At 41.8% G+C, this 15,860-nt stretch overlaps 1 protein-coding gene across 1 annotated transcript in view; it reads right to left on the reverse strand.

The window, feature by feature from the left end:
- The window catches only part of pik3r4 (phosphoinositide-3-kinase, regulatory subunit 4), a 137,308-nt gene that overhangs the window by 91,613 nt on the left and 29,835 nt on the right, over nucleotides 1-15,860 (reverse strand). The window contains exons 4-5 of the mRNA XM_039737397.1: nucleotides 13,385-13,967; nucleotides 6,780-6,914 (exon numbers count right to left, since the gene is read on the reverse strand). Of these exons, the coding sequence (XP_039593331.1) occupies nucleotides 6,780-6,914; nucleotides 13,385-13,967 (718 nt within the window). The remainder of the gene's footprint in view (nucleotides 1-6,779; nucleotides 6,915-13,384; nucleotides 13,968-15,860) is intronic.

The following is a 15,860-nucleotide window of genomic DNA, read 5'->3' on the forward strand; positions in this document are numbered from 1 at the left end:
CAAATTGTCTTCTGAGAAAGATCACATCTCATCTCCCTAGTCTGCCTCCCCAAGATTTTTTTTTTTTTTTATAATAGATAGATAAATATGAACTAATGTTTAAATGTTCCCTTACATTCCCATTCGCTGTCTTTGGCTTACTTTATATTTTTAAAACTTAGCATAAAGTAACTGCTGCTGTTATGCACTACAAATCAATAATGGTAGCATGTCTGGCTAATACCATGGAACATAATGAAACAAAAATCCTAAAAAACGAACTTTGTAATTGGTGTGTTTTAAGACCAGTTTAATAGATTACATCTGTACTGCAATAACATATACTTTAAAGATCTGCACTCATGACTAATCTCTTCTATTCTCTGTTTTCTGCGGTGGTATCTTGCCCTGCTGCTGCCGGATCAAAGTCCTCTGCAACTGCTTGTGATGTTTTTAGGGATGTGGAGGTTCCAACTTTAGATGAACCCTGCTACAGCTAAGCTTCTAAGATCATACATTAAAATAATAATGACCTTTGGTAGAATGTCCAGTGCATGCTGAACTGTCGTTTGGCTTTGAACCCCTGCAAGTGTCTTTTCTTCAGCATCTCATCTCAGCTGCACAGTAGCACAGAAGAAAGAGCTCCACAGGCTGATTAAGGTCGTCCAGCAGATAGTACGCTGTCCTCTCCCCTCACTAGAAGAACTACATAGTTCCTGCGGTCTCAGGAACGTCAAGAAAATTCTTCAGGACCCACCACACCCAGGACATGCATTGTTTGAACGCCTGCCTGTTTCAGATCCATAAAGACTAAGACAAATAGACTGAGAAACAGTTTCTATCACCATGCTGAATGCTGCTAAGTGGTCAATCTGATCGAGTGCACCTTCATTCTAAGTTAACGTTCGATAAGGGACAAGTGCAATATAATGTATGTATGTATGTATGAGTGGAAAACATTGTTCTGCTGTTATGAACAATTTTGGATACTTATTCCCTTATTTTAGTTGAAATTTGAGTAATTGTGTTTTGTTTTTATTTTTATTTTATTTGCACTGGAAAATTGCACCTAGAAATTTTGTTCTACAGTACAATGTCTCACTGCTACAATGACAATAAAGATTTTGATTTTTGATTTTGATCTCACCGGCTGGAGATTTTACATTTCTTTCCTCCCTGGCCAGGCCATCTGATCATTTAATCCATTATTAAGAACCATTTCTTTTACATATTTATTTATCTGTGTTGTGCAAGTTCATATTTAATGTTTATCGTTTTCATTTAATTTTTGTTATTCATTTATATCATACTGTTTATATCTATATACTAGCAAAATACCCGCGCTTCGCAGCGGCGAAGTACTGCCTTAAAATTTGTATTAAGAAGAAAATTAAACCTTTTTAAACTGAGGGGAAATATACCAATAATTATTTGTTAAGGATCTCTTTGTATACCACATTGTGAGTTCGGCCCTCCGGTTGTAATACGACCAAGCTGTGTGCTGAGCTTACTCTTGAGCATACAACGTACAGTCGGCCATGTGAACAGTAATCTTGTTTCAAATCTCACAGCTTGGACTGCTGCTGTCATAATCGGTTTGAGTTTCATGGTTTGTTTCAATTACAACAGTATTTGTAGGACTTGTGTTGAAGTGACATTCGGCATCTGTCAAGCGTTGTAAGAGTACAACCAGTGTCATCGATCCCTTCACATTCAGCTTTTGAGAGTTTAAACATTCATAAACATCAAAGTGTCCACCATTCAAATCGTCACCTGTGAATCTAAGATGTTTAAGAGGCATTGGCGGTTGTCGAAAGGTGTAAAATATTTGGCCATTTCGGTACACTTGAAAGCGACAACCGAACAATTCAGCGGCAGCCATCAACTCACATGCAGATCCACAGGTGAAGGGCTTAAGCATTCCACTCTTCTAGTGCTCCTGTGTAGTCTAATTATCTCCTGTACCGTCATCAGTCCACACCTTGAACCTGTCCCAGTCATTCAATACATAAGACACAATGTTCCTCCGGATATCAAGAGTGAGCCTGATATGGCTGTGCAATATGTAACACAGAGAATGGAAAAGGTAGGTGCCATCTCCGGGCATGGAAACCACTCGGTAAGTGACAGTTCTTTGATCGATGGTGATCACCTCGATAGACATGTTAATGGGGGTTGAAATGATAAAGGAAATGGGTATCTGAACAATGTAAAGAAAGTCTAAAATACCTACACAATAACTATAATCATAATAAATGAACAATAAAACAACTGAGAAGCCGTGGATTAAATAAAAAGGCTGTAGTTATCAGCAGGGAGACATGAATCCCGTGGCGAACCAAGGAAGGGAATGTAGAGACTGGAGCGACAGACAGCCTTATATAGGCAGGCAGCCAACAACATGGTAGGCGTTAGGATGGGGGACCCAACGCCGCCTCACACAGTGACCGAGCTGCAGGCTATGGACGTATATATGTACGTAAGGAGGATTCAGTTAGCGTTGGGAACCCGCATACCAAATTTCTTGAAGATGGGCCCATAAGTAACAAAGACCGTTGAAAAGTTCAATATGGCGGCCCACAGTGGCATCATACCACCGAAATAAGTACCAAATTTCAGCCTTCTACCTACACGGGAAGTTGGAGAATCAGTGACATTGGAAACTTCAATATGGCGGCCGACAGTGGCGTCATACCACTGAAATAAGTACGTACATCGATTTTGGTTAGCGCAGGGAAGCCACCTACTAAATTTTGTGAAGATGGGGCCATAAATAAGAAAATTCAACATGGCGGACGTTGTCGACCTTTATGACCGTTACGTGTAGAATTTCGAAATGAAACCTGCTTAACGTTTGTAAGTAAGCTGTAAGGAATGAGCCTGCCAAATTTCAGCCTTCTACCTACGCGGGAAGTTGGAGAATTAGTGATGAGTCAGTGAGTCAGTCAGTCAGTGAGGGCTTTGCCTTTTATTAGTATATATACACACTCACCTAAAGGATTATTAGGTACCCCATACTAATACGGTGTTTGACCCCCTTTCGCCTTCAGAACTGCCTTAATTCTACGTGGCATTGATTCAACAAGGTGCTGAAAGCATTCTTTACAAATGTTTGCCCATATTGATAGGATAGCATCTTGCAGTTGATGGAGATTTGTGGGATGCACATCCAGGGCACGAAGCTCCCGTTCCACCACATCCCAAAGATGCTCTATTGGGTTGAGATCTGGTGACTGTGGGGGCCATTTTAGTACAGTGAACTCATTGTCATGTTCATTGTCAATTTGAAATGATTCGAGCTTTGTGACATGGTGCATTATCCTGCTGGAAGTAGCCATCAGAGGATGGGTACATGGTGGTCATGAAGGGATGGACATGGTCAGAAACAATGCTCAGGTAGCCCGTGGCATTTAAACAAAGCCCAATTGGCACTAAGGGGCCTAAAGTGTGCCAAGAAAACATCCCCCACACCATTACACCACCACCAGCCTGCAAAGTGGTAACAAGGCATGATGGATCCATGTTCTCATTCTGTTTACGCCAAATTCTGACTCTACCATTTGAATGTCTCAACAGAAATCGAGACTCATCAGACCAGGCAACATTTTTTCAGTCTTCAACTGTCCAATTTTGGTGAGCTTGTGCAAATTGTAGCCTCTTTTTCCAATTTGTAGTGGAGATGAGTGGTACCCGGTGGGGTCTTCTGCTGTTGTAGCTCATCCGCCTCAAGGTTGTGCGTGTTGTGGCTTCACAAATGCTTTGCTGCATACCTCGGTTGTAACGAGTGGTTATTTCAGTCAAAGTTGCTCTTCTATCAGCTTGAATCAGTCGGCCCATTCATTCTCCTCTGACCTCTAGCATCAACATGGCATTTTCGCCCACAGGACTGCCGCATACTGGATGTTTTTCCCTTTTCACACCATTCTTTGTAAACCCTAGAAATGGTTGTGCGTGAAAATCCCAGTAACTGAGCAGATTGTGAAATACTCAGACCGGCCCGTCTGGCACCAACAACCATGCCACGTTCCAAATTGCTTAAATCACCTTTCTATTAGTACCTATTGTAGGCACTTTCGGCGGTGGAAAGGGTCAGCATGGGCATGCTGACTGGTCAGCAGCTACACAGCAAGCTGTGATACATGCTGTGTCCTGACACTTTTCTCTAATGGCCAGCATTAAGTCTTCCATTAATTTGTACTCCGGTAGCTTTTCTGTGATTTGGACCAGACGGGCTAGCCTTCGTTCCTCACACGTATTAATGAACCTTGGACAACCATGACCCTGTTGCCGGTTCACCGGTTGTCCTTCCTTGGACCACTTTTGACCTGCCATTTTGAAGATTCTCTGACCAGGTCATCTAGTCATCACAATTTGTCCCTTGTCAAAGTCGCGCAGATCGTTACACTTGTCCATTTTTCATGCTCCCAACAAATCATCTTCCAGAACTGACTATTCACTTGCTGTATAAGAAATCCAACTCTTTGATAGGTGCCACTGTAACAAGATAATCAACACTATTCACTTCACCTAGCCATGGTTTTAATGTTGTAGCTGATCGGTGTACTTTTTTTTATCTTTGTAATTTTTATTATTTAACTTCTTGTGAAGCACTTTGAGCTACAAGATTTAAATGAACATTTGCTATAGAAAGAGATGGGGTTGTATTCATGATTAGTTTCTATTTCAGCTTTTCTAAGAGCACATAGAAGGGCAATCACAAACACACACACAATTTATGAAAATGTGTACACGGTAATCGACCGTAAAGGACCTTACTCAGTATTCTATTCAGTTGAAAAGGAACTGCTGGTCATCACTTCTCATATTGTTTGTGTTTTACTGGCCTCTTCAGGAATACTCAGGAAATGCTCACCAAGTGCACATCTCAATATTAAAAATCCATTTCTGATATCTGGGCAATAATACCTTCACAAAGATTAATAATTAGAAAAAATATGTATCATCTTAAATATGCAACAAAAGCATAATTTGTTACCTTTAATGCTACCTTCATTTTTTTTTTTATATAATTTCTATAAAGCGTCTGATGATGCACACACTCACTGCACCCCCTCTCGAGAATCGAACCTTGGACGTCAGCGCTAGAGGCGAAGCCTCTTCGCGTATGCGCCACGGCGTGTGGTTCGTTTATTTGACAGTATGTGGATCGGGGTAATTACATTCAAGGCATTCGTAATCTGTCAAATAATACAAAGAGTACGCCACACGTAACGCAGACGTCTGAGGTTCGATTCCCGAGAGAGGGTGCAGTGAGTGTGAACGTCTGATGAGCCCAGAATTAGGGTGAAACACGTGTCTCGTACTCTATGCATTATTTGACAGTAAAACTATAAAAAAAAATATTAAGTTTTGTATTTTTGAACGGACGTATAAATCGGGGTCTGGTTTTATAATCGATTTTTCGGGTTTCAAGACTTATACACAAGTATATACGGTATATATATATATATTATATACGGTATATATAATATATAAAAATAATAATATATATTGTGGCATGGATTTTGGACTATCTTACAGACAGACCTCAATAGGTGCGTTTTGGGAACTGCAGGTCTGACATTGTGTGCAGCAATACAGGGGCGCCGCAGGGGACTGTACTTTCTCCGGTCCTGTTCAGCCAACATACATCAGACTTCCAATATGACTCGGAGTCCTGCCACGTGCAAAAGTTCGCTGATGACACTGCTATTGTGGGCTGCATCAGGAGTGGGCAGGAGGAGGAGTACAGAAAGTTAATCAAAGACTTTGTTAAATGGGGCGACTCAAACCACTTACACCTTAACACCAGCAAGACCAAGGAGCTGGTGGTGGATTTTAGGAGGCCTAGGCCCCTCATGGACCCTGTGATCATCAGAGGTGACTGTGTGCAAAGGGTGCAGACCTTTAAATATCTGGGAGTGCAGCTGGATGACAAATTGGACTGGACTGCCAATACTGATGCTCTATGTAAGAAAGGTCAGAGCAGAATATACTTTCTGAGAAGGTTGGCATCCTTCAACATCTGCAGTAAGATGCTGCAGATGTTCTACCAGACGGTTGTGGCGAGTGCCCTCTTCTATGCGGTGGTGTGCTGGGGTGGCAGCATAAAGATGAAAGACGCCTCACGCCTGGACAAACTTGTTAAGAAGGCAGGCTCTATTGTAGGAGTAAAGTTGGACAGTTTAACAGTTTAACATCTGTGGCAGAGCGACGGGCATTAAGCAAACTCCTCTCAATGATGAAGAATCCACTGCATCCACTTAACAGTGTCATCTCCAGACAGAGGAGTAGCTTCAGTGACAGACTTTTGTCACTGTCCTGCTCCACTGACAGACTGAGGAGATCGTTCCTCCCCCACACTATGTGACTCTTCAATTCTACTCGGGGGAGTAAATGCGAACATTAATTTTATTTTAATTCTTTTCATTTTTATTACTATTTAATTTAATATTGTTTCTTTGTATCAGTATACTGCTGCTGGATTATGTGAATTTCCCCTTGGGATTAATAAAGTATCTATCTATATATATTAATGTAATAACAAATAAACACTAACCACCCCCCCACCCCCAAACAAATGCAAGTACTTCTAACAGAGAGCTGCTGCTATCAATAACAGGCTTGTAGGTAGCAGTAAGATGGTCAGATCTGCCGAGATATAAAACAAGTTTGCACTTAAAGTCAAATGTCTCTGCATACAGCAGGTCCAGCTTGTATAAAATAAATAAATAACATTGGGTACGTTGATATGAAACATTGTCTGCTGTATATTTATTTACATTTTCACCATAAAATACCTGAGTCATAGTTTTCATTGAGATGTAATGCTTCCTCGGTTTCTTCATTATTTAAATCTTGCTCCATATTTAGGTGGTTCTCCTGCACTAATTCCAGAAACCGAAGTGCTGTTTCAGCAAGAAGGGCTATGTTTTCTGCAAAAAGAATAAATGATCATGTTTCAATTCTACAAATAAGATAATAAAAAAAAAATCAAGTCATCAGGACAATATTATAGAGCAAATGAATGAATAAAGTAAAAAAGGACAAAACAATTTATTACTTATAAAAAAACACTATCTGTAATGTTCATGGCGAGGTAGGCAGTCCCCCTTTAATCTAGCATGTATATCAGAGTGGAGATGATCAAAGACAATGGTGTCTCACCGCCATTATAAACAACAGCAACTTGTGATCCACCAGAGGCAGCTCATGAACCAAAAGTGGGCCACAACACAGTGGGTGAAAAACACTGACTTCCATGACAAGGCTTTAAAGAAGTTGATTGATTTTAAATTCAAGACCCTAAAAGGAATACACCACCCTAAACTTCTATATTTTTTATATGCTACCCCATGTGTTTTGTAGCGATAAGTGAAAAACAAAATTGTAATCTCATGTTGTCATGGAGAACAAAGATAAACAAGATTATGATACAATACAAGCTAATGGTGTCAAAACAGCAAACGTTATGAAAAACTTCCGTGGGAGAAAAAAAAAATCTCATGTTCCTAATGTCTTATAATCCATGTAATTTATCCAATTGATTGCTCACAACATGCGAAACAAATGCCTTTTTGCTAAAATATTATAAAATAAATATTAAATGAAAAAATCAGTGCATGTCATAAACTGGAAACACACTCCCATAACACCAAGTTTCTGACTGATCATCAGCCTCTCCCCCTCATTCACAGATCGAGAGTCCCGTCTTCATTTAAAAAGCTCAGTAATATGGGAATGTGTTCCCTCTTTATACTGTACGCTGATTTTTCTGGGAGTTTCTATTTATAATATTTTAGCGAACAAAAAAGGTTGAGTTCTGCATGTTCTGAGCAAACGATTGGATAATGGACATGTGGAGTATGTGGCACAAACAACATGAATTTTACTTTTTTTATATCGTTTGCTGTTGCATAGCAGTGGTCACCTTTGGTTTCAATTTTATCGCAAACATTTATATCTTTGTTCTCCATGAGACCAAGAGGTGAAACATTTTTCTTGACCATTATTACAAAACACATGGGGCACGTAAGTAACAAATAAAATAACTTTATTTTTGGGGAGAGTATTACTTAAAAGGGTATGCCCGGATTTTTGACCTCTTGCCGCGCAGTAAAATATGCCATACTTGGTGGCCTGGGTGCACAATGTGTACTCCTTATTGTTTGTACAAGGAGACCAGAGTATAACGAGTTTAAAATCACACTACTGTAACATCCAGAAATGTCCACCAAATGCCAAAATCCACCCAAACAAACATCTAAACACACCACACACCTACTGCTGCTGAAATACAGTCATGTCATGTTCTAACCTGCATAACCCAGAGCAGGGTTTGCATGTAGCAGTACAGTAGCTCAGGTAAATCAAAATGTCAGGACAATTTTTTGTCATAAACTATTGAATGTATTTCAAAATTATGTTACTTTCATCTCTTACATATATATATTGTGGACACATATAGCTCCCCAAACCCTGGACACAACAGAAGCACAAGTGCTAGTACAACACTGGGACTTTCAGTGGGAAAATGCTTTTCCCTCACTCGCCACAGCACCAGTAAACCCCAAACACAGAGTCCCTTTCTTCTCTCGTCTCTTCTGCCTCCATTTCTCCCTCAAGCTTCGTCCCCCACCTCCCGACTTGGCTACCCAAGTGGAGTGAGGCGGCCCCTTTTAAAGAGTACTCGGAAGTACTCCAAGTGTTCCAGTCTCCTATCGGCTGTACTTCCGGGTGTGGCAGCAGCCCCGCAGATCAGGGGTCAACTATTCTTCATGCGCCACCCTGGCTTCAGCAGGGTTGAGCACTCATGCTCCAAACCAGTGGCCCTGTAGCAAGCCAGGGGGCTGCCCTCTGTTGTTCCGGGGGAGGCATTGCCGCATGCAAGCTCCTTTCCCTGGTCCTTCCGTTATGGAGGTGTATATATATATATATCGTGTCACGCATGCGCGAGTAGGAAGCCGCGGACGAACCTTGCATCGCTTCGAAAGACGTTCGCCGGTAGGGAGTGGCGGGGTACTAACCTTTCTCCTTTGTCTTCCAGAAAAAAAGACGCTCCGCCATTGTAACCTTCCCGCAGTACGTCCACTTCCGCCCTTCCTCCGCCATCTTCCTTGACGTCAGCAGTCCCATCCTCCCTCACGGTTCCTTCCCAGCATTCCTCCACTTCCGGCTCCTCCCTATAAAATGGCCGTCGACGCCTCAGAACGGCGTCGCGCATATGAACTGTTTTGTTTATATCATTGACCTTTTGTTTGTTTATTGTGGAGTGTCCGCAATATACGGGGCCGGAAAAACCCCAACCCTTTATACTGTCTCTGCTTTCTTTTTACTATATATATATATATATATATATATATAAACTATCTCACAAAAGTGAGTACATCCCTCCCCATTTTTGTAAATATTTTATTATATCTTTTCATGGGACAATACTGAAGATATGACACTTTCATACAATATAAAGTAGTCAGTGCACATCTTGTATAACAGTGTAAATCTGCTGTCCCCACAAAATAACTCAACACACAGCCATTAATGTCTAAACCGCTGGCAACAAAAGTGAGTACACCCCTAAGTGAAAAATGTCCAAATTGTGCCCAATTAGCCATTTCCCTCCCCAGTGTCATGTGACTTTTTAGTGTTATAAGGTCTTAGATGTGAATGGGGAGCAGGTGTGTTAAATTTGGTGTTATCGCTCTCACACTCTTTCATACTGGTCACTGGAAGTTCATCGTGGCACCTCATGGCAAAGAACTCTCTGAGGATCTGAACAAAAGAATTGTTGCTCTACATAAAGATGGCCGAGGCTATGAGAAGATTGCCAACACCCTGAAACTGAGCTGCAGCATAGTGGCCAAGACCATACAGTGGTTGAACAGGAAAGGTTCCACTCAGAACAGGCCTCGTCATGGTCGACCAAAGAAGTTGAGTGCACGTGCTCAGCGTCATATCCAGAAGTTGTCTTTTGAAAACAGGCATATAAATGCTGCCAGCATTGCTGCAGAGATCAGCCATTCAGTGCTCAGACCATACGCCACACACTACATCAAATTGGTCTGCATGGCTGCCGTCCCAGAAGAAAGCCTCTTCTAAAGATGATGCACAAGAAAGCCCGCAAACAGTTTGCTGAAGACAAGCAGACTAAGGACATGGATTACTGGAGCCATGTCCTGTGGTCTAATGAGACTAAGATCAACTTATTTGGTTCAGATGGTGTCAAGCGTGTTTGGCGGCAACCAGGTGAGGAGTACAAAGACAAGTGAGTCTTGCCTACAGTCAAGCATGGTGGTGGGACGCATGAGTGCTGCCATCACTGAGGAGTTACAGTTCATTGAGGGAACCATGAATGCCAACATGTACTGTGACATACTAAAGCACTTCTGTTCTGTGTATTGTATTGTATTGACCCCCTACTTTTGACCCCCACTGCACGCCCAACCTACCTGGAAAGGGGTCTCTCTTTGAACTGCCTTTCCCGAGGTTTCTTCCATTTTTCCCTACAAGGTTTTTATTGGGAGTTTTTCCTTGTCTTCTCAGAGAGTCAAGGCTGGGGGGCTGTCAAGAGGCACGGCCTGTTAAAGCCCATTGAGGCACTTCCTGTGTGATTTTGGGCTATACAACAAATAAATTGTATTGTATTGTAAAGCAGAGCACGATTCCCTCTCTTCAGAAACATGATTACGATCCCAAACACACCTGAGGGTAAAGGTGCTGGACTGGCCAAGCAGGTCTCCAGACCGAAACCTTGTTGAGCATCTGTAAGGTATCCTCAAACAGAAGGTGGAGGAGCGCAAGGTCTCTAACATCCAGCAGCTCCGTGATGTCGTCATGGAGGAGTGAAAGAGGATTCCATTGGCAACCTGTGAAGCTCATGTGAACTCCATGTCCAAGAGAGTTAAGGCAGTGCTGGAAAATAATGGTGGGCGGGCAAACAAAATACTGACACTTTGGGCACACTTTGGACATTTTTCACTTAGGGGTGGACTCACTTTTGTTGCCAGAGGTTTAGACATTAATGGCTGTGTGTTGAGTTATTTTGAGGAGACAACAGATTTACACTGTGATACAATCTGTACACGGACTACTTGACATTGGATCAAAGTGTCATATCTTTAGTGTTGTACAATAAAAAGATATAATAAAATATTTATAAAAATGTGAGAGGTGTACACACTTTTGTGAGATATTGTGTGTGTGTGTATATATATATATATATATATATATATATATATATATATATATATATATATATATATATATATATATATATATATATATATATATATATATATATATATATATAAATATATACAAACCGGATTCCAAAAAAGTTGGGACACTATACAAATCGTGAATAAAAACTGAATGCAATGATGTGGAGGTGCCAACTTCTAATATTTTATTCAGAATAGAACATAAATCACGGAACAAAAGTTTAAACTGAGAAAATGTATCATTTTAAGGGAAAAATATGTTGATTCAGAATTTCATGGTGTCAACAAATCCCAAAAAGTTGGGACAAGGCCATTTTCACCACTGTGTGGCATCTCCCCTTCTTCTTACAACACTCAACAGACGTCTGGGGACCGAGGAGACCAGTTTCTCAAGTTTAGAAATAGGAATGCTCTCCCATTCTTGTCTAATACAGGCCTCTAACTGTTCAATCGTCTTGGGCCTTCTTTGTGCACCTTCCTCTTTATGATGCGCCAAATGTTCTCTATAGGTGAAAGATCTGGACTGCAGACTGGCCATTTCAGTACCCGGATCCTTCTCCACGCAGCCATGATGTTGTGATTGATGCAGAATGTGGTCTGGCATTATCTTGTTGAAAAATGCAGGGTCTTCCCTGAAAGAGATGACGCCTGGATGGGAGCATATGTTGTTCTAGAACCTGAATATATTTTTCTGCATTGATGGTGCCTTTCCAGACATGCAAGCTGCCCATGCCACACGCACTCATGCAACCCCATACCATCAGAGATGCAGGCTTCTGAACTGAGCGTTGATAACAACTTGGGTTGTCCTTGTCCTCTTTGGTCCGGATGACATGGCGTCCCAGATTTCCAAAAGAACTTGAATCGTGACTCGCCTGACCACAGAACAGTCTTCCATTTTGCCACACTCCATTTTAAATGATCCCTGGCCCAGTGACAACGCCTGAGCTTGTGGATCTTGCTTAGAAATGGCTTCTTCTTTGCACTGTAGAGTTTCAGCTGGCAACGGGGGATGGCACGGTGGATTGTGTTCACTGACAATGGTTTCTGGAAGTATTCCTGAGCCCATTCTGTGATTTCCTTTACAGTAGCATTCCTGTTTGTGGTGCAGTGTCGCTTAAGGGCCGGAGATCACGGGCATCCAGTATGGTTTTACGGCCTTGACCCTTACGCACAGAGATTGTTCCAGATTCTCTGAATCTTCGGATGATGTTATGCACAGTTGATGATGATAGATGCAAAGTCTTTGCAATTTTTCGCTGGGTAACACCTTTCTGATATTGCTCCACTATCTTTCTGCAACATTGTGGGAATTGGTGATCCTCTACCCATCTTGGCTTCTGAGAGACACTGCCACTCTGAGAAGCTCTTTTATACCCAATCATGTTGCCAATTGACCTAATTAGTGTTTATTGGTCTTCCAGCTCTTCGTTATGCTCAAATTTACTTTTTCCAGCCTCTTATTGCTACTTGTCCCAACTTTTTTAGGATTTGTTGACACCGTGAAATTTTGAATCAACATATTTTTCCTTTAAAATGATACATTTACTCGGATTAAACGTTTGATCTGTCATCTACGTTCTATTACAAATAAAATATTGACATTTGCCATTTGCCATATAGTGTGTATATGTATATATATATATATATATATATATATATATATATATATATATATATATATGTGTGTATATGTTTGTGAGTATATGTATATACTGTATGTGTGTATATGTATATATGTATACACACACACACACACACACACACACATATATATATATATTGTCATGCATGTGCATCCAAGGAACATCTCAGGGGCTCTGTCACCGATTATAAGGAATCTAGGCTCCCGGGAGGTGATGTCATTTGGACAATGGTCTACCAGTGAAACAGAGTTCCTGAAGCACTGACTGAATTACCCTTTTTTTTTTTTTCATCTCTCTTTCTTTTGGCTCACAAGCCCCAGTGCAATTACGTCAAGATGGGCATAACCTTTAATTATTTATCCTGATATTAAGCAGGATAACCTAGTTGGCTCCCCAAATATTAATCAAGTTATTGGTCATCCCTGCACCTGACCAAAATCTACACATATTGTATTAATACAAACATTTATACACACACCACATACACACACACACACATTTTATATATATATATATATATATATACAGTATTATAGTTACCTGCATATGCTAATCTCACTATGGTAGCTTCATCTTGTGTTAAATGAGCAATTCCTGGAAGAATGTACTCTGGGTAGATATTGATGTCATTTCGAGGAACTTCCTTGACAAGGGCGAGAACTTTAGTTAGTGTTCTAACAGCTTCTGCCCTTACTCTGGGCACTGGGTCATTGCAGAAATGCAACAGGTATGGCGTGATGCGATCCAGCAAGATTTCCACCGACAACCTCCCTGCGAGATGCAGAATGAGCTCCAGAGCCGCCAGCTTGGAATCACAGTAACAGAGGGTCTGAAGGCAGGAGGTAATGACAGATACTAGAATCACCAGGCCATGTTCCTTGGTTTCACCTTCAGTCTTTTCCGTTTGGTCACAACCACATAGATTGTGGATGATGTTGTCAAGATCTTTGCGGATCACAAGAATACGTTCATCAGCAGACTGGAAAGTCTCCTTGGCAAACTGAGCCATGTATGGCTGCAAGAACGTATAAAAAATATCAGGAAAAGCTTTGTTCCTCTGTTGTTTAAGATACTCCTCTGCCATTAAGCGCTTTTCTGGCTCCCTCTGGATCATCTGAGCAACCTGTTAGAGTGCAAAGTTGAGAGGAGTTAGCTTACTATACAATTAAAGGAGCACTATATATTGTATACTCCCCTCATTTACTGAAACAGCCGTAAGAAATAAGTCACTCACTTATCATTATGTAAACTTACGAGATGTTTATAAGGAGTAAGAAGACAAACATGTATGCTGTTTGAAAAACAGGAATATGCCTCTCGTTTGTGTCTACTGTCTTGTAGATTTATTTAATGATTCCTTGAGCGTTGAAACGTTACGTTTACAGTAGGGCTATCCACTAATAATCTGTACATACTTCACCTACTCTATAATACAACACTAAGGTGTGCATGTGTCCGGCCCATAGGAGCTATCTGATTGGTCAATTCAGCTTTGGTGATGTGATTGGAAGAGAAAGTACAATTGTGAGTCACATGAGGAGGAGTAAAAGTAATTGAGGCCTGCCAAGAGTCACTTTCAAGTCAAGTCAAGTTGGGGAGCATGCACTGATACAGTACGTTGCCGCACCCATTACACAGCGGAACAACTCAGGATCCCGGTTTGCAACCCCCCACACGGTCCAGTCCTACCCTCTGGAAATGACCCTCCATCTGCTGCAGCCAGGTGTTACGTCAAGCCATTTGGGTCCCCAACAATGAGGATCTTATGAGCTGGATCATCCTCAGGGAAACGCTCCACATGGCCGTAGTGCCGTAACTTACGCTCCCTCCATGAGCAACCGCTCATTTGATATGAAGTCAAACCAACAGTACCAAAGGAGTTCAGTCTTCATCTCAGGTCACTGGATAGCGTCCATGTCTCACAACCATATAGCAAGACAGGAAGCACCAGGACTTTAGACTTAGACCTTCGTCCTTTTGCACAGATATCAGGAGCGCCACACACCCCTTTCCAGCGACCTCATGACCGCCCCATGCTCTCCCAATCCGTCTACTGACTTCACAAGAAGAGTCACCAGAGACATGAATGTCACTGCCGAGGTAAGTGAACCTCTCGACGAGGTCGCCACTCTCTCCACAAACAGACAGACACACCGCTGATGGCCGTGCCCAAGAGGTCATTAAAAGCCTGGCTCTTGGTTTTTATCAGGACACTCGCAAGCCCAGACACTCAGACTCCTCGCTCAGTCTCTCTAGCACCCCGATCAGAGCCTCCATTGACTCCGCGAAGATCACAGCATCATCAGCAAAGTCAAGATCTGTGAATCTTTCTTCACCAACAGATGCTCCACAGACGCTGAACCCCACGACCTTGCCCAACACCCAGTCCATACAAGCATTGAACAGAGTAGGAGCAGAACACACCGCTGACGGACCCCAGAATCAACTGGGAAAAATGCAGAGGTCCCGTCTCCACTCTGCACAGCACTCACAGTACCAGTGTACAGGCTGGCCATGACATCCAGCAACCTCAAGGGGATCTCGTGAACCCTCAGGATGTCCCACAGGGCAGCTCGATCAACCGAGTCGAATGCTTTGCGAAAATCGACAAAGGCTGCAAAGAATCTCTGCCGATATTCACATTTGCGCTCTATGGGAACCCTCAGTGCCAGGATGCGGGAATTAAATATTTGGTCTGGATGCAAGCAAGGCACCTTGAAAAGACAGAGTACGTGAAGTAGGCTTTAGAGCACAGGTGGGAAAATTCAGTCCTGGGGGGCCACAGTGGTTGCAGGTTTTTGTTCCAACCCAGTTGCTTAATTAAAAACCAATCCTTGTCAATTATTTAATTTCATGGCTTGTTAGTGCTTTAAGTCTGCCATGTCAAGTCATTCTCATATCCTAGATTTTTTTTCCTTTCTATTGATATCATCCAAATGATTTGAAGTCTAAAACAGACAAGTTATTATCAGTGCATCACTTTTTTCTCTTCACTTTCCTTCCAAGTATTTAATTA

This window comes from Polypterus senegalus, chromosome 15, assembly GCF_016835505.1.
Source record: "Polypterus senegalus isolate Bchr_013 chromosome 15, ASM1683550v1, whole genome shotgun sequence".
Lineage (NCBI taxonomy): Eukaryota > Metazoa > Chordata > Cladistia > Polypteriformes > Polypteridae > Polypterus > Polypterus senegalus.